The sequence below is a fragment of the Perca fluviatilis genome, chromosome 1 (assembly GCF_010015445.1).
Source record: "Perca fluviatilis chromosome 1, GENO_Pfluv_1.0, whole genome shotgun sequence".
NCBI lineage: Eukaryota > Metazoa > Chordata > Actinopteri > Perciformes > Percidae > Perca > Perca fluviatilis.
Window position 1 is genome coordinate 36,062,631 of NC_053112.1, and position 23,005 is coordinate 36,085,635.

Sequence of the window (23,005 nt, forward strand, 5' to 3'; positions counted from 1 at the left end):
CAATCCATAACAGATGATTACCCTCTAGTTCAGAGATCATGGACTCATGTTTATTTTTGAGCTTGGTGAGATTCTTTGACTTCTCCTCTTCCTCTGCCAGGTTGGAACTAAAGTCAGCAATCCTCTCCTCCATCAGCTTCCTCTCCTACGAAACACCGAGTAGGTTATCTATTTGCAGAAATCCACTTTCTCCTTTTGATGCGGTAACTCTATTAATGTGACTGACCGAATTAAGGGTCTCTGATAAATGCTGTTTGTCCATACATACCTTCAGCAGCTTGTTGTTCTGGTCTTCCATCACTAAGATATCATCTTCCAGCTTTTTTACCTTCCCCTCACAGGTAACCTTCTCCAGCTGCAGCTTTTGACGGGCATCTTCCTCCTCCTCCAAATGTTCTTCCAATTCCTACAAAAAGAATACTCCAGCTTCAGTTTGTTATGCTATTTCCTCACATTATCACATACAAAGCTGAGCATGAAGCTCCTCATCTATACAACAACTACAGAAAACAACTTATGAACAAGAAACAGATGTGTATACCTGCATCTGCTGTTGCATCTTCTTCTTATCCACTAACAGCGCCTGAGCACGTTCTTCCTCTTCATCCAGTCTCGCCTCCATTTCATGGAGGATCTCCTCCAACTCCTGCTTCTTCGCCGCCAGACGAACCCTCATCTCCTCAGCCTCGGCATACAGCTCTGTCTCAGCTTGAAGCTGCTCCTGCAGGGCGTTCCTCTCCTCCAAAACCTGAGGCAGACAGAACAGATACAATTGGGTTTATTGTCAGGAGATTCCAAGCAGACCTTTACCAGGAGCTTATTCTAATTGGCTTGGTTTCACTCATGTATGAATGTAAACACTGAAGAAGTACATACAGTTTGTATTTGACACAGTTTTAAATGGCTGTGACATATCCAGTGACAGCAAAAGAAAGTTTAGAAATGTGTTTGTGTCATTGGTGCAGATTTCATCCTTTACCGATGTATGTTTCAATGTGATTTCCTTCAGCTCAGATTCAAACTTTATAGCAACTTCTTTGGCTCTCGTCAGCTCTTCCTCCTTCAGACCCATCTCCTCCTCCTGTCGGGTCACTTGCAGCAGAGGCTTGACCTGTGGTTCAGAAAGATGGGCATCGTCACATTTAAAAAAGAAAAAGGGCAATGTAAGTTTGTAATTTACAAAAGTGCGTGAAGAATTCATTCTACCACTTTATTTAAATTAAAATAGTTGTACTGTGATTGTGTTGTATTACTATGCAGAATGATGAACTGACCTTTGTGAAGAGCCTCCACCACTGCCAGTTCCTTAGTTTGAGGTAGGCAGCACAGTTCCTCTGGATCACTTTCATGGCTGTGAGTTGCTGTTGCCTCTTGGCAAATGCCCTTTAAAAATACATAAAAATACATCAATACAACAATGAAACCAATATATAATATGTATATTATAAAGCAACAGGTTTCTAATTTACAGTGAAAGCCTCCTTTCACTGTTAAATAAAAAATGCCAAAATACTGTTGTAAAGATGAAACATCATAAGATAAACCTAACAGCGTAACACAGACAGAACAATTTATTAGAGGGTGAAGTATGTGAAGGGAGGCTTGTGTATTCATACTTTCTGGCCAGGAAGCCTCTAGCCTGGGACTGGAAAGCAATGATGACCACAGTGATCTTCAGATCCCTCTCCTCCTCCAGCTGGGCCAGCACTCCTGTGCGGAAGAAGATCTTACTCTGTCCAATCCTGTACAGGTTGGGGTCCAAGTCCAGATGCTTGATCTACACAGACAGGAGATCAGTAAGAAAAAGGAGGCTCACACAAGGTATGAAACCTTCTGAACGAATGTAAATTTCAATAGATGGGAATTTTGATCTTATGTTTTTACCATGAGGCAGCAGGCTTGTTTGCCATCCATGAAACCTTTGGGGATAGCGTTAGCAGCCAGGATCTCATAACTATGAGACAGGAAAGAGATGATGAGAGAGAGATGCTTTGTATGGCCAGAAAGGTTTCCAGAAATATAATAATAAAGTCTTGTAACACTTTAGAAGTCTGTGAGTCTCCTGAGATCCAACTAACCGCTGGCGGAACTCCTGGAAGACGATTCTGTTGGGAAATCCTTGTCGGCAGATTCTGATCCCCTCCAACACACCGTTACACCTCAGCTGCTCCAGGACCAGGTGAGCGTCCAGCTTCCCAGCCTAAGGAGAATGTGATTTTAATCTTATTACATTGGGTTTTATAAAGGAAATACACATATATCACTCAATACTAAATGGTTACTGCATTATGTGGATATGTGTTTTTTTATGTTACACTGTAGATGTGAAATAAACACAAATATCAGTTTGATTGTGCCATGAGGCAATAGAAGAAAGGGCTGGAATTAAATTTTTTTAATTTTAAAATATACATCCATATCTGAACTTGTTATCTTTTAGCATTACAGGGAGCCAGAAAGTGCACCGTGGACAGATCACCAATCTACCACAGAGGCCAACACATTCAGACAGGTGACAGCTGCCCTCCTCTTCAACAATATGACGGGGCAAACAGACTATTATTTCATCATCTAAGATGCTGACATTTTCATCACTGTGTAAAATAGACTGCATGCTATGCAATAAGTTACTAGTGATGTTGTCATTGTACTTTTCTTTACCCTCTTCTCGTGGTTGGGAATGATGCATCTGACGAAGTTGGGCTGGGTGTTGTGCAGTGTGGTCATAAGTTTGGCCAGAGACTCCTTGTACAGCTGTCCCACCGTGCGGAACATTCCCTTCTTGGTCTTTGAGGCGCTCGGCATGGAGCTGTCTGTCATCTTGGCTATTGTGTCAAGACCCACCACTCTGTCCGCTGAAATAGACAACACGTCATTATGTTAATGTGAAAACAGTGTATTCACTTTCAACTGAATGAGAGAATCCAGATTTAAGTACAGCTGCAGTGTTAATTATCCAAAATCCAAATTTATCAGTATCGCTGCACTGAAATCTAATTAATTCTTTAATTTAGTATGTTAACATGTTTTTTATATATATATATATATATATATATATATATATATATATATATATATATATATATATATATATATATATATATATATATATCTCTGTAAGTCAACAGTTTTGATTGGTAAGCTATGTTTGGCTAAAACCAGCAAAGCCAGACATCTCACCATCTTTCCAGAGGTCTTGCACAAACTGGCTGGAGGAGTTGTTGAGCAGCGCTGTGACGTTGTCATTTAGAGGGTCCATGTTCTTTGTCAACCAGGCTGTGGCGTTATAGTCCACCTATAAACAAAACAACATCAATGTAATCAGCTTCACTGAAAAATGATTTTTTTTTTTAATAACATACCAGAAATCATCAAAAGCACAATTGTTTTCAATCCTCAACAGAGTATGAGAAACGTATGCCCTCTACAGGGGGCAACCATATCATGCTTTTATCGTATTATACACCTCCCCCATACTCACCCTCCCAGCATAATGGAAAAGAGAAAACTCTGTCTTGTCTTTGAGCTGTTTAGGTTTGGCAAATTTCACATGGTTCCCTTGTGTGTTCATGAGTTTCTCCACAAAGGAGACATCTGTGGCTTTGGGGAACCAGCACTCTTCATCCAGCAGGGCCAGGACGCCTGGAGGGTTGTTCTGCAGACAATATGCAGTGATTAGGATTAAGTTTGACAAATATTCAATTAAAAAACATCATACTAAATCACAAAATATCTGCGCCAGACAGGAGAATGAGATGAATGAAGTGGATTTAAATAACATTGTGCTTTTATTGTCTCAAGGCCACTCACCGGCCTCTCGATGAGCTCAATGCAGGGCTGCAGGTCGAGGCCGAAGTCAATGAAGTTCCACTCGATGCCCTCCCTCTGGTACTCCTCCTGCTCCAGGATGAACATGGTGTGGTTGAAGAGCTGCTGCAGCTTCTCATTGGTGTAGTTGATGCACAGCTGCTCAAAGGAGTTGTCCTGAAACAACCAAAAAATGGGACTGAAGCAACATATTATACATGCAAATGTCTTGTGTGTTTTTATAAGCTACACAACAGCTCATTTGCTCCATGTCCATACCTCAAAGATCTCAAAGCCGGCGATGTCGAGGATTCCCAGGAAGGAGGCTCCCTGGCGTTTGGTCTTGTCCAGGGCCTTGTTGACTCGGCCCAGGATCCAGCGGAACAGTCGCTCAAACACAGCTTTAGCCAGGGCTTCAACAGCAAAGTCAGCCTAACAAATATACATAAAGAGAAAATATCCATATGACAGGGTTGGGAAGTGATCATTAAATGCGGTATTTGTTTTATTGCTTGTTTGATTCTTATGGCACTTATGTTCACTCCCTGTAGTACCTGCTCTTTGGTCTGTGCCTTCTGCACCACCTCTCTGCCCACTTTGATTCGAGGGGTGAGGATGGCACGGGTAAAGTCTGTCACATTGATGCCCTGCAGGTGACACACCTTCTGGGCCGCTAAAGAAGAAATATGTAGGTACACTTAACACAATAATGCTTTTTTGTACTGTTATTTTCTTTCACTGCTGTGATTAAAAATAACTTGATGTGAATTTTATATTGTAGTTTGTGAAATTGGTTTCTAACAGAGAAAAGTTGTGGTGTCTGACCTGTGTTGTCTGGCATCGTGGCTTGCTCCTGATTCCTCTCTTTCTTGAACTCAATGTTTCCCAGCTGCATGACTGTGGAGCACACCTTCAAGATATCTGAAATATGGAAAGATGACAGTTAGCATCAAAGAGAAACAGCAGTGGCACCTCCAAACAGCCTATCCTCCTCTCGCCAAGTTAAGATCAGAGTTATCGCTGATACCGATTCTCTCCTCTTCGGTGAGGCCCATGATGCTCATGGCCTCCATGGTCTCTTCATACATCTCATCGTCTGATGAGCCGGGAAGCTGAACGTGACCCGAACTCAGGAAGCGGTAATTACTGAAGGGCTCCAGAAGAAGCTCCTCTGAAAAAAAAAAAAACACACACAATGTTAAGCAGTTTGTGAATGACTGATTAACCTTCTGTGAATTTGACAGTGATGATGTACTACATTTGGCCAATTAATCTGCATTAACTGTTCAGCAGGATGTAATATGATTGACTTTATGGAAGATAGAAAAGCAGTATGTTTTGACTCACCACGCAGTTTGCCCTGGGCACCAGCAATCATGTAGTAGAAGATGTGAAAAGCTCTTTCTGTCTTTGCTTGTCTGATACAACGAGACTTCTCCAGCAGGTCTGAGAGTTTCAGCTGTTAAAGAATAAATTTGGCACTGAGGAGGGTTTAGCAAATAAACCTGTGTTTAGCCCCGATGTTAGGAACCATGTGTAATTTTTTTTCTAATAATACAATAAAAAAGACAGATATCGAATAATAATCTAAATTTAAATGTGGTATGTTAACTTTGAATAACATATGTAAATTATATATCTTAAAACACATTTTTTAAGGGCCTTAGATAGTATGGTAAATGTCAAACAAGTAAATTTAAAAGAAAATGTTTAGAAGCAAAACAAATATCACATGTTGGATTAGAAGTGATACTGAATGATCCTAAATGTGAGATATCCTTCTTAAGGCCTTTGAATTGAACAAATGTGCATTTGCCCTAACAAAATCGGTTTTCCCAGAGCAAAAAAAACAGACAGGATACAAGTCTCAATGTTGGCTCCAACGATGTAGCCGGTCACATCAAAGTTAATACGGATGAATTTACCCTGTGAGAGAGATAAGAAAGGAATACATTACAGGATGAAATGCTATGATTGACAAAACATGCTCTAAAGAATTACATCAGAAACACAACATAAAAACTACTTCTGAAAATAGCAAACTCACAAATCGGGACGAGTTGTCATTTTTGATGGTCTTGGCATTTCCGAAGGCCTCCAGGATGGGATTGGCCTGCAGGAGCTGCTTCTCCAGCTCCCCCTAGTGACAACAGTGGTATACAGAAACATCACTATTATACACTGATTGGTTGCTGGAGGTGGGGTGCAGTACGTGGTGATTGGTGGGGATGAAATGGTTCAGGGTGGATATGGGTTGGGGAAGGTTTATCAGAGTATTATCACTGATGTGTTAACGACAAGATGAAGGACTTGATTGGCTCAAAAAATAACTCAACTCCTTAGTGATCAATGAAACTGCTGTAAAATCGGTAAGTAGCTGTAATATGCAGAGATGTATAGTAACGAAATAGAACTACTTCACTACTGTACTTAAGTACTAAAAGGCTGTAACTGTACTCTACTGGAGTATTATTTTTTTCTCCTACTTCCACTTTTACTTCAGTACATATTTTCGATGAGTTTAATACTTTTACTCCGATACATTTTTTATGTGCTGCATCGTTACTTGTTACAATTATAAAAACATTCTGAATCATTCCAAACCCACATTATCACTGCCAGAGCGGTAGATGGCTCTGTCACCAGGTTGGATGAAGCTGGCTCATCATTGAGCGAATCAAGTGATCAAGCTGTCTTATAAGGATACTGCGCGTGTTCCCGTTCTGCCTTTCGCTCTGCTGCCTGCCTGCATCGACAACACTTGAGCTTTGTTAGTTTGTTTCGAGATGGAAGAACCAGAAACACCACCTTCAACACCTTCAACTTGGAGTGATCGTGGCTGTGAGGGTGAGGAAGGAGACCACTCCTGTCCCTACTTAGAGTCCATGTTTTCATTTGTCAGAGTGAAAGACAATTCACATAGAATGAAGTGCCTACTCTGCCTCCTGAAAGATTGCGAAATAATGGCCTTAAAAAATTCACCGTCGAATTTGAAGAAACATATCAACGTAAGTTACAAATATAATACACAAATGGCACACCAGCTTGAGCTATCAGTAAGCGCTAGCTAACTAGCTACTCGCGGTTCATGACGTGCTGCGGAGTTGTGCATTCCTGTCCTTGTACTGCTGCTACAGCCAAAGGAATTGTGAGTGTCCTTTAGGCTAAACATTTGAAATAATATAAACAATATGATATTCAAACTTGTGACTGCTTTCTTTAATAACTACATAGCACAATACTTGTACTTTTACTTTCAGTACTTGAGTACATTTTAAAATAAACTACTTGCAATACTTAAGTACAAAAAATGTTGAATAATTTAGTACTTCCACTTAAGTGTGGTGCTTAAAGAGCACTTCAACTTCTACTCAAGTCACTTTTTTGATAGAGCACTTGTACTTTTACTCAAGTCTGGGTCTCTAGTACTTTATACATGTCTGGTTATATAACAATATAATTCCACACGAATCCTCTTTGACTTTATTCAGTACATTCTGTTACACAGACACATGGCCTCATCTCAATCAGTTTTGAGAGAAAGGGTTAAAATGAAGACAAGCTGCTGTTGCTGATGTGGAAACAGGGAGAGATGGAAGAGTGAGATATGATGGGTCAGACAAGGCATCTGAATAATGCTAACATTACAAAACCTTTGATGAATCCTGCCAAAGTATTTGCATTCAATATGTCAAAAAACTAAAATGCTTCTTATTCACAAACAGCCTTCTGGAGATGCGATTTGCTTCCAGCGTGACTGCAGAGCCTGGTGGGTTGGGCTGGGTGATGGTCAGTAAATGAGGCAGTCACCCCGTCACTCTGCATCCAGCTAATCCACCTGATCAAAGGGGTCCGTGTCGGCCTAGCATCAAGGTCAGGTGCTGTAGATCTCTACCTTAAATATTCTCGCTTAAAAACATCCCGTTCAGCTACCCTGTAAATGAGCTAAAGCCATGAAGAGGAGAGGGGCATGACTTTTGTTAATATTGTGATAAAAAAATGGCAATGGTGAGATGAGAACAATGAAGCTTAATGATGACCTTGTTCAGACCTTTGCTAATTTCACTGAGTTTGATTCTGAGTTCTTACTCTAGATGGTCAGCGAGAAGGACATCCAGACAGACGGAGCATTTAAAAAAACAAGGCAGTCATTTCTCAAAAAAGTAGAGTCAATAAAAGTCAATCTTTTTTAAATGTTTAAGGAAAAACAGGAAAGATACAGACCAGCTGAAGAGGTGCAGTTCAGAGTTGGCAGAGCAGAGAGGAGGGTCTTGTTCATTTAAGTCACTGGGGAAAAGAAAGGAGAGAAAAGAGAAATAGAGCAAAGCAAAATGGCAAGAAAGCAAAAGAGAGCTGATGGGAAGGATTGTTCTTAAGACAGTGTTTAAATAAAACGCTCAAGCACATAGCTAATGAGCAGTTGGCTGAGTCAAAATAGTGCCTGAGGAAGGGAGAAGGTGAGAGCAGAGAAAGGAGATAGACCCAACGCTATTTCTGTTTGCGCTAGGTCGCTAGGAGTCTCGAAGTCCCACTGAGGACAGCGTACTGTACAGCGTTTCCTCTGGGGCAGAGACACTGAGGCTGAGTGGGGTCACTGGCGAAAGGAAAACATTGCTTTGTCCCACAAATAAATCCTTCCGATAACCACACCAACACCAGAGTAACACCACAAACCATCAATGTCTAGTCAGGAGCCTTGGACGCCATCTTACTCATCCTGAAGTGTTGTTAAAAAAACAACCAACGGCGCACCGCAGGTCAAATGGCAGGTGAGAGGACAAGGAGGAGAGGAGGGAACGGAGAGGGAGGGTGGGGAAGTCGGTGCTTAATAGATCAGAACAGGACATGGGCATGCTCACACTGTGCTCGTTGATCTGTGAGAGACCCTGTCACTGCCAGGGAGGCTCCAATCTCATCTCCACTGGCAGTGAAAGGGTGTTCATAAGAAAATGGATGACACAAAACTCAACATGATGAACCAGTTCAGGAGTACGAAACACTACACGTCCTTCACTGAACATTTGGCAGATTTGAAAAGTGACTGCGAGACAGTACTATGATGATGGTCATGCAGTCTAAATCAACTGTTGTCGGGTAAGATACAGAAATGACGAATGTTAGGGTAAACACCTTCTAACTCAAGAACAGTTAAGATTTGCGATCTTGACCCTTAATGTAAGGTGTAATAACAATCCATACAAACAGACAACAATAGTTTTGGGTAACTCAGTGACACTTTCTTCATGCACTTTTCTACCCTAAAGAAGGAACACACACAAACAATACACACAGAAACACACTCCAGGCATTCCCCTTTACTCACGTAGGCAAACTGTGATCCTGATTGTTGCTATTTGGAGGAAATGGCGATATACAGGATTAAACTGGGCAGTTTCCTACATGTTGAAGAGTGAGGGAACTGGCTGACAGATCCTAACTTTTAATACAACATGATCTGTTTTCACACAGATACTTACAGCACTGCTGTCCTTCTTGCCTTTATGTGAGGAGGCCACGACAGCCAGATACTGGATGACCTTCTTGGTGTTCTCCGTCTTCCCAGCACCAGACTCTCCACTACAGAGAAAAAAGTGACAAGGGGATTAAAAGATGCAGAGGGGAGATAGTGAGAGGGAATGAGAGAGAATAAGAAGATAAGCAGCACTGACAGGTACTCTTTTCACAGTTCAATAACCCAGTTTAATTGAATGGAAATCATGTGCGGCAGAGATAACCGCATGTCTGAGTCTGACTCAAAGCATAATGTTATTGTTCAGACTGCCTACTACACACTGATCCCTGTGTGCCCAGATCCTTACCAACTATCACATTCATATCCATACCGATTTAATGAAACTTGTTTAAATTTTTTTTAAACTAACTCTTTTCACTTATTTTAGAGCTTTAAAGAAATAGTTCCTACCAAGGGGAAAAACAGCAAGCCTGGCTGTTTTGTCTGGCATTTGTCTTGGCATTTCTGCCTTTATTTGATAGCAAACAGTGTAGAGATAGCCTGGAATCTTGGGGAGGGAGAGGGGTGTATATGATGTGCAACCAAAGTGGTATGCAGCTTTAACTGTCAGGCTAAAGCCAGGGGCTAGGTTTCCAGTCTTTATGTTAAGCAAAGCTATCAGGCTGCTCTTCTCATCTAACTCTCTGCAAGAAAGTGAATAAGTGTATCTCACAAAATGTTGATTTATTCCTTGAAAGAGGAATGGCTGCCTGTAAGCAGCACCGAACTAATGGCCTGAAAAATTCATGGCAACAAAATCAGTGTGTATATAGCTGGAAGAAACCTCTTATTTACAACAATTGACAGTTATAGGATGGATACCCTCAAACTAGTCAGAAACCTAACAGTTAAAGATGTACTATGTTGTAAAAGACATTTTATAATTGGAACCTTTTCAAACAGAAGCAATAACACATTCTTTCCAGAAAATGATCCTGGATACTTAGAAAGACCAAGTTGAATGATACCAGAGCCACCAGCCAGCAGTCCAACAAACAGACACATCCTGAGCCATGGGGCCATAAAAGGCATGGGATGCTCCCTGTGTTAGGGCTTGGCAGCCCATAGGAGAATCCAATTACTCTGTCCTGTTCAGGTTTGGTAAGGACATACGACATCCAGCCTCCTAATGTAGGCAGCTGTTAGTACAAAATAAACTGTGATGGGAGTTTTTCCTCCAGATGGTCTATCAACTGCACCTCCTGCTTACCATCAGTACAGGTTTCACTGACAATCATTCAATTATTTGAAAGGATTGAATGGATTACACCATACTTCAACAGAGGTACCATATTGCTAATATTGAGATGTGTTATTATGATTTTGTAAAATTTCCGCTTTTCCACTTACAAATATTGAATATTTAAAGAATGAATGAAAAAAAGAAAAAGATGAGGAGCGTTCTATGGTTAACTGTCTACAACTCTTGAGTGTGCAACCTGTGACGGGATCTGCAGAGGCAATACTTTATGTTAAAGGGTTACACACAAGGTTGAGAACAACAGTTGTAGACAGCACAGACACTTATCCTCTCAGACTTCTGAGGATAGGAAATCCCCACAGTGTAGCTACATTAAGGGGAGCCCTCCATTACTAATATGATGCATTCAAGCCACCAGCAGGGTCAGAAAAGGCTGTGAATCTGCACTCTTCAGCAACATCCTGCCATCCTGCCACTTCAGGGCCACTATGTCAATTTCACAAGTCCAGTCTTACACACGCACGCACGCGCGCGCATGCACACACACACACACTGAATGAATTTTAGACCAAGGAAACTGGTGACCCTGCTCAGATGAAATGTCAACATCTCAAGAATGGATTTAGCAGGCTCTCAGCTATTTCCCATGACAAATTCTTGCTCCTGTGTGAAGGAATCTGAGGGATACAATCTCTGCTAGAATTTCCAGAATACACACTGTATGCATGATACATAAAGGAGTTAAAATAGTTTCAAGGAACAAATTGAGTTCACACATATGCAGCAAACTTCTCAGAAATCTTATCGGATAATACATTTTTTAGGACAAAGTTGTTATAACAGTTTAAAAGTGTATTTTTTAGTAGTGATTTTGTTGCTGTTACAATGCCCGAAAATGTGCCCTACTCTGCATTCCTTTCATTATTTCCCACCTACAATGTACTACGATTATTATAACAGTGTTTCCGCCATCTTGACCACCCAGCAAGCAAGCAAGTCGTCCTTAAAAGAAAAGTCCCTAAAATTAAATGTACACAGGTCTCCCATGACAACATATTAACAAATACTTGCTAGGCTTGTATGGTGGATTGTTGTAAAAACAATATTGAGAAAGAACATACAGTGTGATTAAACACATGTGCAAACACACATGCAGGAGAAGAATGCCATACGTCACATTCCATGTATCGGACCAGAAACATTTCTCCCATATATGGCTCCTGAGGCCTGCCGAGGCTGAGACCAGCTGTAGCTCAAACTGAAATCTTGAAGTGACTGTTTGGACCTGAGTAATGTTCCACAGAGAAGGCAGAGTTTGTATTTCAGCTTTATTGTATCATATCAGTTTGTCACTTTACAACTGTTTTAAATAGTGCTTCATGTTAGTTTTCTCACATAAGCATAAACATCTTCATGTTCACCAGAACTGTAAACAATGACATTCCTTCTTTGCACACGGACAGGCATAAATACTACCAAACTTTTCCAAAGTCTCCCTCTGATAAAGAAAGCTTGATAGTTGAGGAAATGGGTTGATGAGATCAAAGAATTAGCAGCATCCTGGCATCTGTAAATTTAGAGTAGAGAGAGCCTAGAGGGGGCAGAGCCCTTCCTTTCATTTCCTTTAATGGGACCTCTGGATGCTGAGCAGCAAAGGTGCTTCGGTTTATTCAAAACTAATCCGGGAAATACTGAAATCTGTATGTTAACCTGTACCAGCTACTGATCAGTCAATTAAAATGACTCAAGAACACAATACACTGTAGGTCCATTAAGGGTTCACTATCTCTACTTATTTGATTTAGTCCATAAAAGCCGTCCCTCTCCTTCTGATGACGTAAGCATGCAGTACATTTTTAGTAGAAGTGGACAGAGATAAACATAGAACACAAGCCAGTGGGATGTACAGTATGCGTGAGTGGAAAGTTAGTTAATTCGAAAAAACAAACTAATTGGTTAATTAACTTTTTTTTCCTATGAATTGAAAGTAAAATTTAGGCCAATCCAAAGATTAAGGTTGTTTGTCCCTGAATGTCTGATTGGATGTCAAAGTTCTCAATAATTATTTGAAAAAATAAACAAACAAAAAGGAGCCCAAACATTTGCAGAGCTAATCTGGTTCTCCCATCAGCACGCAGGGCAAACTTCCTGACCGAGGGTCTGAGAGGAGAGCGAGGCCGCAGCCCTCCGGGACGCATTAATGCTCTTCCAGTTTGGCTCCATTTGAATACAACACAATTCACTGAAACAATATCTAACAAACTAAATCACTCTGCATCCAGCCAGCAACGTCTTCAAAAAGATCAGTTATATTATGAATGACTTCTTGCTGGTTGAGACTGGGTGGGACCAGAGAGGTATCTCATTTGTTTAACTGTGTGTTTACACAAGCATTATGTAATTGTTCTTCTACATATACACACAGATACACAAGCAGCCTTTCTTCTAGCATCTATGTGACATCTAGGAAAAAGTTTAAGGAAAGACGACAAAGTTGAGTTTGGAGGTGACAGATTTTTACTTACGTGCAGAGAATGGACTGGTCCTCACGATCTGTAGAGACAAAGAAAGTTTATAGTCTTAAATAAGTTTCATGACAATTCATTCACAAATTTCCAGATCACTTATAAAGGCATATGTCATTTTTTACAAGTACAAGTATGAGGACTATTCCCGAGGATATTTTTACAGTCATGCACAATAGCTCAGTAAACTATCACATGTGAAACCACAAGCCTTTCTCCAGGAATAAAGATCAATCTAGTGTTAAACTTAAGACACTGGCTGGGACTCAGTTCAAGGCTTAAAGGAGGCTGTGTAAATTGCGAAGGCTCCCCGTGCCTAAAGAAACATGTAACTCTCACAAATACTTTGATTTTTAACCATGAAAATCAATTCTGAATGTGCTGAGCAATGAGTCATTATACCGTCTCCAAAAATACTCCTTGGAGAAATACAGTCCATGTAAGGATAATTTGTAACTGTATCCTTCAATACAAACCACTCCTGTGGGAGTACAGGGAGTACTGCTGAGAGAAAGAAGATAACTTTGCTGGCAGTTATCGACATGAAACATAAATGACACCTGAGACCTTTACTGCACAAATGATCCGATGTGGGAAAAAGACACAGTACAGAGCATTCGCCAACAATTCCTTATCTTTATACAGTGAAGAGCATCATTCATGTGCAGCGTCATTATTTTCATACTGTGATTTATCACTGCGTGTTACAGTGCACAGCATGCCCGGAACTGTAAACTAGTACAGATGCTGTTTCTCCGTTTTGACTCAACTTTGGCTGCTGTTCCAATGGTTCCATTCCTTACACACGCACGCATGCATGCACAAAATGCAGCCTGCACTTCCTAATTAAGGCAGATGGAGAAAGAAAGAGAGAGAGAGAGAGAGAGAGAGAGAGAGAGAGAGAGAGAGAGAGAGAGAGAGAGGTGGCCAGAGTCGTGAGCTTTTGAAAAACATCCAAAAACAACCTCAGTCCTGGCAAGAGACTCAAGGAGTAGAGACATTGCAAAAATATTAAGAATATTTTTGTGACAATGATTTGTTTAGGTTAAGTAAAACTCCAAATCTGACTTCATGAGAGTGTCAATGTCTTTCGCACCTGTCTGTCAAACACAAATACACTGGGAGCACAGAGGAACAGCACATCAGTCATCTGCTGCAGTGAAACATTTAAGGGGACAGCAAACTCCCTGCGAGAATTTCACATTTTTATCTCCTGGACATCAAAGACTGAGACACAATTTCGGAAGAATGGGATCTAAGCCAAGATTGCAAGAAGAAAGCTTAGGCGAGTTATCTGGATTTACTGTAGTTATGCACCACTTCCACACTAACATGGGGACTGCTCAGACTATAGCACTCAGTGTAGACATCCTGCATCATTATTCACTACTTCATGGGCAATCCTACTAATACATCAACAATAACAACTCCCTGCCAGCCACAGTGTTTTTTAAATAAAGGCTCAAAAAGGATTCATAGATGTGTTGATTTAGTCTTAACCTTTTGATCTTTGAGGATTCTTCTGTGCAAAGGCTTATTAAAAGAATTTATACTAAGACCATCCTGAGGCTTTACAGTTCTTACATTCTACTATTCTTCCTTATACTCAAAAGCAAGCTTCACTGTAAAAAACAGTTTGGATTCAATATTAAGCTCCCAAAGATTCAAACTTATTTTTATTATCACAATATGAGACCAAGACATCCAAACTTGCAGCTAATTATTCTTCAAAACCTGGCAAAAGAGTGACAGTAACTGAGCACATCTGGGTCCTCAGACAGTCCCTTCTGCCTGTGACTATGATTAAAAACAAGAGGGGATTTTTCAGGTATCCCAGGCTTTAAACTTGTCTAAAGAGGTTAGGTTAAAATATCAGGCATATATAAAGTCACATCTTAAAAGTTATGTTTAAAGATTGACTTTTCTGTGATAGTTTTTTATCAAGTGTTTATAACGTCATTTCATTTTTTGCCTTTATCTTTTCTTTTGCATTTATTAACTGACAATGCTGACAATGCTGTAACTGCTTTCGCTGCTGACTTCAATGTCTTACTTTGTCGTAAAAATCATTTTAAAGCCATGTTTTAAATTTTAAAACTGAATGGGTGGTCCACGAAATACCAATTGTCATTTCAAACATCTGATTTGTTAAGTCTGAAATAAATGCAGCAAATCAAAACACACTCCTTTTCATGTGCACATGGTTTTCTGGGTTGTAGAAAGTGTGGGATTCTCCTATAGTCTGAAAATGGTCTGGTCAGTTGCAGCTTTATAGATTCTTCTGCAGGGAAGAGCTGAAGATGTGTAATCCAAACACCCACACAAACACCAATCAATCCTCCCCATTCTTGTTTACTTGTGACATTGTGTTTACATGCAATAGCTAAATATTATAATTTCCTGTGTGGAACTCGTACACATATCAGTGACCGTTGCATTCTTAAAGTAAGCGAATACATTAAGCATTAATCCACAAGATCAAAGATCCAAAACAGATTTAGGATATTTATAATGACAATGCCAAAAGAATTTAGCAATTTGAACACCATCGTAAAATTCAATCTGATGTTAAAGTATATCTATCCACAGATTAGAGCTGGATATTGTTGCAGCTGTGTTTCTTAGGCTTCTTCTTTTTACATGGTCGCTCATTTCTAGGAGCTTCCAAACTAATTTTAGCACCAGTTAATCAATTCCCTTAAAATACAGAGACATTAAGTTAAAGAGACCCCCTAAGAAATGGAACTTGAAGCTTAAAAGTTAGTTTTCACACTGTATCTGAATGCACTTGCTTAGCTTGTGTCTGTTGTAGCTAAAATGCTTGACGTCAGTAGTGCAACAATATATACCAATGTATTAGATTGATGATCAGCGTAGAGTGCATATTGATGTATTTTTCTCAAACTGGTAATGGAAACTGGGCTGTCTGTATCATGAAGTTAGATTGTTTCAGTATATTGAACAATACTGCTTTTTTCCTGGGTCAAATCCTCCATGTCATCCTGACTGAGTGACTAAGTGAGAAGCTATATCACTTTCTCTATTTGCAGCCTGACGGATTGAATGGTATGGTTTTGGAAGATTCCAAATAATCCCACTTTCTTTGGAGCTCTGCGAACAATTACCTCCTGACTTTACTGTAAGTCCTGTCCAAACATCCTGTTTCAATGGGAAACTCATTGAAAGCAGAAAAGTATGATCTCAAACCCATTTAATGAACTTTAGACTCTCCTTTCTCACACAAGAAGAAAAACCTTGGTATTCACACTGACCAAAAGAGAGAGAAAAATACAGTTAAGATGTTTTAAATGAGGAAGGGGGAGGCTGCTGAAACAGGAAATATTTACTGCCCTCCACCCATCTCTCAATCCAGATGTCAACTCCTTTGAGAGAACATCCTCACGTCAACATGAAGTCCAGTGGGCACGACCCCCTGGAAGCACAAGAAACAGATTCTATGGGAAACCAGCTGCTCTAAACTCTGCAGGCTTAACCAAGAGCCATTTACTGTAAGCACGACTCTGCCAAGGCCACTATCGTCACCTCTACAAGACACTGACTCTCAAATAGGCCATAAAATACCCATTTAGACTAGATTATTTTTTTCTCCATCTGTAACCAACTTACTTTGAAATGAACTTACAGCAGACAGATGGAGCTATGAGGTTGATTTTGGACTGTGCACAATAACAAACACAGTTCTGCATTTAAAACTATCAGCCTGACTAGTGTTGGCCTGTTTGTGGTTTTTATTAACAGCTTCGTCAACATGACAAAGCTAAACGCTGCCAGCTGTCATCGCTCAGACAAAACTAGACTTTTGACAGGCCAGCTGATACCACAGCTCACCCACACTATGCTCTTTAACGCTACCAGCAACACTTCAATTTGACAGAAAACATATGAGGCCAGCAGCTTGCAAGTGCTAACAGTTTGCTTGGTTATGTGTGAGAGCTGTCAATGGGTTACACCAGCTCTTATGGTGCTTTGTCATGCATGCTTTTCATTTGATCAGTTTAAGTTATTGGCTGATGCAGCCATGTTTCCAGTTTAGGTGATTTGCATGTTTATGCAATGTGGGAGTAAGATACATTACAAACACTGGGATAACAAGAAAACGACTAGAAGGTAGATATCCCAAAGAGATAGGAGCAATGGAAACATCCTACCTTGCATCATGTTCCTGTAGGCATTATCAGCGATGGAGTAGATATGAGGGGGGACTTCATGTCGTTTCTTCCCTTTGTACATGTCAATGATCTTCTCTGAGTAAATGGGCAGCATTTTATAGGGGTTCACCACCACGCAGAACAGGCCGGAGTACGTCTAAAAGAAAGAACCACAAGGAAAATTAGCATGTGTGAGAACTGTTTGTACATGTTTGTTCTTGTATTTCTATAATTGTGAGGACTTTAACAAAAAGCACTAATAATAAAAATTTGAATACTGTAAAAATCCACGAACATGACGACATTTGGCTGTGCCTCAAGGCTTATTTAGGGTCAGTATTTGCATAAACATTTGGCTTAATATTAGGTTTTGGTTGAAATCAGGATAAAAGGGAATCAATAAATTCATCAGAAAATCCTCAAAGATATATAGATACAAACATCTGTGTGTAGTTACACATTGTTAGGGTGTGAGTGAATGACTGTGGGAGCATTCACATGTTTTTACTGTATACTTACATAAATAAGGCCAGAGAAGTACCTCTCGCGGATGTTGTGCAACACGGAGGCTTCGTTCAGGCAGGTGAGCTCAGCCATGTCCTCCACCTTGCTGAACTTGGGCGGGTTCATCTTCTGGATGTCATCCTTGTTGACTGTCACCTTCTTGCCATTGTCAGCCAGCACCACCAGCACCTCGTCGCCGTGCTCCTCCTTGATACTGGCCGCCTCAAAGCCATGTTTCTCCGATGGGATCCACACCAGCTTCTTGGCCGCCCAGTCAGCCTGAGCCATGGGGCTGTTCAGGAAGTCTTTGTCGACAAAGAGGAACTTCTCGTCCTCGGTTGGGGCCTTCGTGGACATCTTGGGGTGAGGTGGAGGGCCAACTGTTGGAATGAAGCGATAAATTAGACATTAGATAAGAGTGAAAGATTACGGAAGCAAAGACGGAAGAGAGGTGGAAAGTGAGTAAGTATTGGAAGGAAGGAAGTAACTAATGTAGGAAAGAACAGAGGCAAGAGGGAACAAAGTAAACAGGAAGGAAAAAGATGAGAGGGCAAGGAATGAGGCTTCAACACAATACTAAGATTTTACAGGACAGAATTTTAGAGAAACATTTCACAACTCAAACTTCATAATACACATAACAGATAAATACAAACCCTTCAACTAGTATTCTTCTTTTCTCTCTGAGTTAAAAGACAACCGTGTGTGCACATGGTTAACTATACACTGCAGTAAGCGATGACTCTCCTGGTATGGGAGATATGCTACTAAGTAATGTCCTGCCTGGGATTGTAACTCAAACGGTTAAAATGTTTCATCCATCGGGGAGTTCCAGAGTTCAGTCACTCTCACAGACCTCCACCCCCTCTCGTCCCTACACTCACATATGCCACAAGGGAGACGCGCAAACAATTCTCCTCCCCAATTTAGATAGAAAGATTGAGGCTGGGAAATTGACTTGAATTAACTTGGTAACAACGACCAGTATATTTTCTCAGCAGCTTTATCTGAAATATCCCTGAAATGTTAATGCTCACTGGTATTTACTCATACTCAATCATTAATTCAGTGCTTTATTGACAACATCCCATGTTTTCCGTGTTTTTACCCCTCCATCTCTCTCTCTCTCTCCCTGTCTCTCTGCTAGGAGTTTTCAGTCTTCTGCTGTGATGACCATATATGGGCCCCTTCTCTGGAGCAGGACTCTTTTTCTGCAGACCTAAACAGCAAGGCAAGTGAACTCCCAAACAAAGCCCATATAGGGAATAGTATGTCTCTTGCTGGCCTTGTCGTTTACTTCAAAATGATAACAACGAGGCAGAAAGCCTGAGGGGGGCCCGGGGCTTTAACAATCATTCTTCATATGGGCCCCTAGCGGCATTCATTTTTAAATGCAACAGGCAGTGGCTAAATTATGAACAAGTGTCTGGGACTCAGTCTGGAAGAGGTACCTGCAGTGAAAATTAAGTAAGAAAATATAAGTAAGAAATACAGCTTGGTAGCAAATATTTCAAGTATATCCCCGTGTTCTGCACTATACTGTTTATCCGAATTTGCGATCAAATACATTTGGTCCAGTCGGTCTAATACTATATTTAAACAATATTATGATGTGTCCAATTGGATTGGCCTCTGAGCTACTGAATAGAAAACTTAGCGGTACCTGGATTACAGACAATGAGTGACTCATGTCCACAGGCTGTAACTTCAGCCCCTCTCCAGCCCTCTGTACATTGAGACTGGCACACAATTTAATTGAGTGGGAACTATGTAAAAAAAAAAACAGTGAGCCTCCTGAGAAAGCCTATAAATGTACCCCAGGTACCAGCCAAACCAAATCACCCAGAAACTACTAAAAGATATAGCATAAACATTAACTGTAAACACAGACAGATATTTCCTGTCGTCAAAAACTGCAGAGCAGGTGGATAAGTCCAGTGAGCTGAGAAAACAAGAAGAGACCAGCTGATGCTTTGATGAACAAGAAAAAGTAAACAGACTTTTCCTGACACTCCCACTGTACTAAAGTATGTGCAACCAATCAAAGCCCTCCTCCTAAAGCCCTTTAACTTTCCTCACCACTGTGGCTTAATACCTTTGTAAAGTCTCCTCTCTTTCGCTCTCTCTCTCTCTCTCTCTCTCTCAGCCAGTGTCTTGAAGACATCTGTCTGAAGTTCGTTTGACAAGAAAACAGGTGAATACAGACAGACTGTAAAGTATGACAAGGGCTCACCACCATCACAAGGCTTTGTTTGTCACCGTATGCATAATTTGCCATGAGACTAAACTACTCATACTCCATTATAGCTAATGTGTTCACAGTCATAAATTACTAAAAAAGTTTATATCAATTTAACTCACAACAACACAAGAACTTGAACACACAATTCCACTGACCTGCTTAGTTCAGAGCAAACCATCAACTCAAAGCATTATCACATTTCTGTTGAGATTATCTAATCCTCTACTGTCATTAGATGTTGGCCAAGATTTTTTAAAACGATTAACCACATCACACCAAGGCTGAGAAGAAAAAACAAATACAAATCTTAATTTTTGAATCTCTATTTAAAATGACAATAAACAAGTGGAAATGTCACCCAGGAGACTAAGTGACCTACACTGTAGTTCTATTTGTGGCTGAAAGAGAGTGACCTGCAGGGCATGTGAATAATTGTACTCATTTCCTCTCTTGGCTGTTTCACAAACACTCTTCCTGTTATCATCTTCCTAATAATGCCTTTGTATGATGATTAGGATTACAGCATGAAAATAATTAAATCATAAAGACTAAAATAGGCTAACGACGACACTTGGTTTGTCCCGTTAGAGAAAAGGTCCTCAGGCATATGCCAGCGACTGAAGAACTGTCCATTTAAATACAAATATGGTAACCAAATAAACTGTCAACACATAACTTCCTTCTCTTTCAGAGATGCATAGAAATGATAAGTGCAAAATGATAAGTCATAGGTTACAGCACACACATTGATTGTCTTCATGTGCAATCCTGGAAGTCTGCTTTCTAGGTAGTAGAAGTCCTTGTCAGTGAGGCTGATGCTTGTGTTTCTTTGAGCTGATGAACATTTCATATGTAGACTGTCAAAGGTAGTTGAATGTGCATATCACTGAACAAGTCATCAACGTACATAATTATGGAGAAAACCAACTAACATTAAATGAAACCAGACTATCATTAAATGTTAAATAAACTCCAAAACCATCACTGATAGGTTTGCATTGGTGGCGTGTGAAAACTGTCAGGAGGACTTAGTTCTCACTATAGTGTCTGCATCTTCAGCCACAACAGTTTCCACAGTCTGACTGACAGGCAGCTTTATACAACCATATTTGGAAAACAGGAAACTCCATGGTTAGAGTTGTGCCAATTACATTTAGACCTAACTTCCCTTTACTTCCTCCTTATTGTATACTGCAGTCTGCTGCTATGAATGCTGCATGATTTTTACAGTACAAACTGTACAGTAACATCGTCTAATACATTTGATTAAATACACAAATGTAGCTCTGTACGAATGAAAAGTATTAATATCTCAATGCATAATGTAGGCTATACTGTAGACCTGAGCACATGTCTGGGAGCCAAATGGTCTACGTTTCTTTAATGAGTAAGTTAGCTAAAAAGAAGTGATGCAAATTGCAGACGAAGTCAATTGTCGAAAACAGTTAGCTAAGCTAATAAACTAAAGCTAATAATTTTCTAAATATCGTTTTATACCAGTATAGGAATGGTAAATTCCTATTAAATAAAGTTTTCTACCACCATGTTCAGAGTTTTAATTTTTCATTTGAACACACAGGAAACACCCCCGCACATTCTTCTTCCTAAAACGAAGTTTAAGTTAACTTTAGCAAGTTGTGAGAGGGATGCGGGTTGACAAGTGCACTGCCACAGCATCAACACTCGTAAAACGACGCTCTACAGAAAATGATATACTTACATAATGTGAAGAAATGTGTGTTCAGGGGAGCTTTGGGTTTGGAAAGTAAAGGGTCTGGAGCAGCCGGCGTTGACGAGGTACTCCAAAAACGAACAGTCCAAATGACCCCCGTCAAATTAAGAGCCTTACCATTTAAACTGCGCACTGTAGCGCGAGGGTGGGGCTGCACGAGCTGAACCTCCTCCTCCAGCATCGTCCAGCGGCAGGCAGCATCCACTAGCGGGGCAGGAGGCAGAGGACATGCGCACTGCGGACACCGGCAGCTTTGAAGAGTCACAGTAAAGGGGTGATGTGAGTGGAGAGTCAAGCTGCTGGTAAAATGTTGATACAAATTACAAAGTCAATATAACTAAATAGGAAACCTTTTAAGCATATTTTAAACATTTTAAATGATTTCTTCTTACTGCCATAAGTAAAATGGCACTTGCACAAGGACATTATGTTGGTCTGTGTGTTTATATGTAAGGTATTCACACTTTATTTTACATTTCATTCTACTCTACTACATTTATCTGCTAGCTAAAGTTTTACTTTCCAGATTACGATTTTGCTTGCAAAGTATCATAAACTATGACATCTTTTTTAAATTAAATTAGCAATCAATTAATAAAACATGGTAATATAGCCTACCACAGCAGGGTTCACTGTGTTGTCTAATGGGTACTTTTGGTACTTTAAGTACATTTAGCTGATAATACTTTTGTACTTTAACTCAGGTCACTTTTTAAATGTACACTTTTACTTGTAATAGTTATAGTGGGAGAACCACAGGTGTTACTAATAACATTAACAACGGCTCAGTTCAAGTGGCAGTAAGCCATGACTGTGTCATGTGTATTTACACCTGTGTATTTACTGCTGTCTTCTTGAAAAAGGCCTAATGAGTATTTTCTTTCCTCATATATGAGGTTGTTCATTTTATCCTGTTGAGTTGAAAGTTTTGTAAACCTTAAGGAACTGTGTGAATCACGGCGCGTACTGTATTTTAGGTTTTAGCATCTATAGTCCGTTTTGCTGTGCTCAGAATCATACAATACAGGTTCAAAAATGCATCACAATCATATACTGGAGACACAGCAACTAAAACGTAGTGGCCGCAAGTTCCTCTCCCACACGCTGGAGGGTTTATAGGTTATGCAATCTGCTCCATGCACTCCTCATAAGGCAAGCTGTCCCCACAGGAATCCCCCTTTACTGTAACCGCTCCAGAGAGATTCCCCCCCTAGACATTACTCAGAATTCACAAGATGACTGTGTGTGTACATCCCACACGTCTTCTATCGCAACGCACATTGCATTCCACTATCACAAATAGTCCAACCCCC

At 40.3% G+C, this 23,005-nt stretch overlaps 1 protein-coding gene across 3 annotated transcripts in view; it reads right to left on the bottom strand.

The window, feature by feature from the left end:
• Positions 1–21,888, bottom strand: part of myh11a (myosin, heavy chain 11a, smooth muscle) — a 29,605-nt gene extending 7,717 nt beyond the window's left edge. For 2 of the 3 annotated variants that reach the window (XM_039814189.1, XM_039814337.1), the window contains exons 1-25: positions 21,681–21,888; positions 17,734–18,098; positions 17,215–17,371; positions 13,046–13,073; positions 9,285–9,384; positions 9,131–9,157; positions 5,855–5,947; positions 5,670–5,733; positions 5,155–5,253; positions 4,835–4,978; positions 4,633–4,728; positions 4,362–4,480; positions 4,087–4,239; positions 3,811–3,984; positions 3,482–3,655; positions 3,181–3,295; positions 2,662–2,855; positions 2,079–2,200; positions 1,885–1,954; positions 1,617–1,777; positions 1,275–1,383; positions 980–1,111; positions 542–748; positions 269–406; positions 22–145 (exon numbers count right to left, since the gene is read on the bottom strand). In XM_039814189.1, the coding sequence (XP_039670123.1) occupies positions 22–145; positions 269–406; positions 542–748; positions 980–1,111; positions 1,275–1,383; positions 1,617–1,777; positions 1,885–1,954; positions 2,079–2,200; positions 2,662–2,855; positions 3,181–3,295; positions 3,482–3,655; positions 3,811–3,984; positions 4,087–4,239; positions 4,362–4,480; positions 4,633–4,728; positions 4,835–4,978; positions 5,155–5,253; positions 5,670–5,733; positions 5,855–5,947; positions 9,131–9,157; positions 9,285–9,384; positions 13,046–13,073; positions 17,215–17,371; positions 17,734–18,098; positions 21,681–21,873 (3,358 nt within the window). In that variant the 5' untranslated portion in view covers positions 21,874–21,888. The remainder of the gene's footprint in view (positions 1–21; positions 146–268; positions 407–541; positions 749–979; positions 1,112–1,274; positions 1,384–1,616; positions 1,778–1,884; positions 1,955–2,078; positions 2,201–2,661; positions 2,856–3,180; positions 3,296–3,481; positions 3,656–3,810; positions 3,985–4,086; positions 4,240–4,361; positions 4,481–4,632; positions 4,729–4,834; positions 4,979–5,154; positions 5,254–5,669; positions 5,734–5,854; positions 5,948–9,130; positions 9,158–9,284; positions 9,385–13,045; positions 13,074–17,214; positions 17,372–17,733; positions 18,099–21,680) is intronic. The other variant, XM_039814273.1, reaches the window with a different exon arrangement.
• Positions 21,889–23,005: the final 1,117 nt, after the last annotated feature.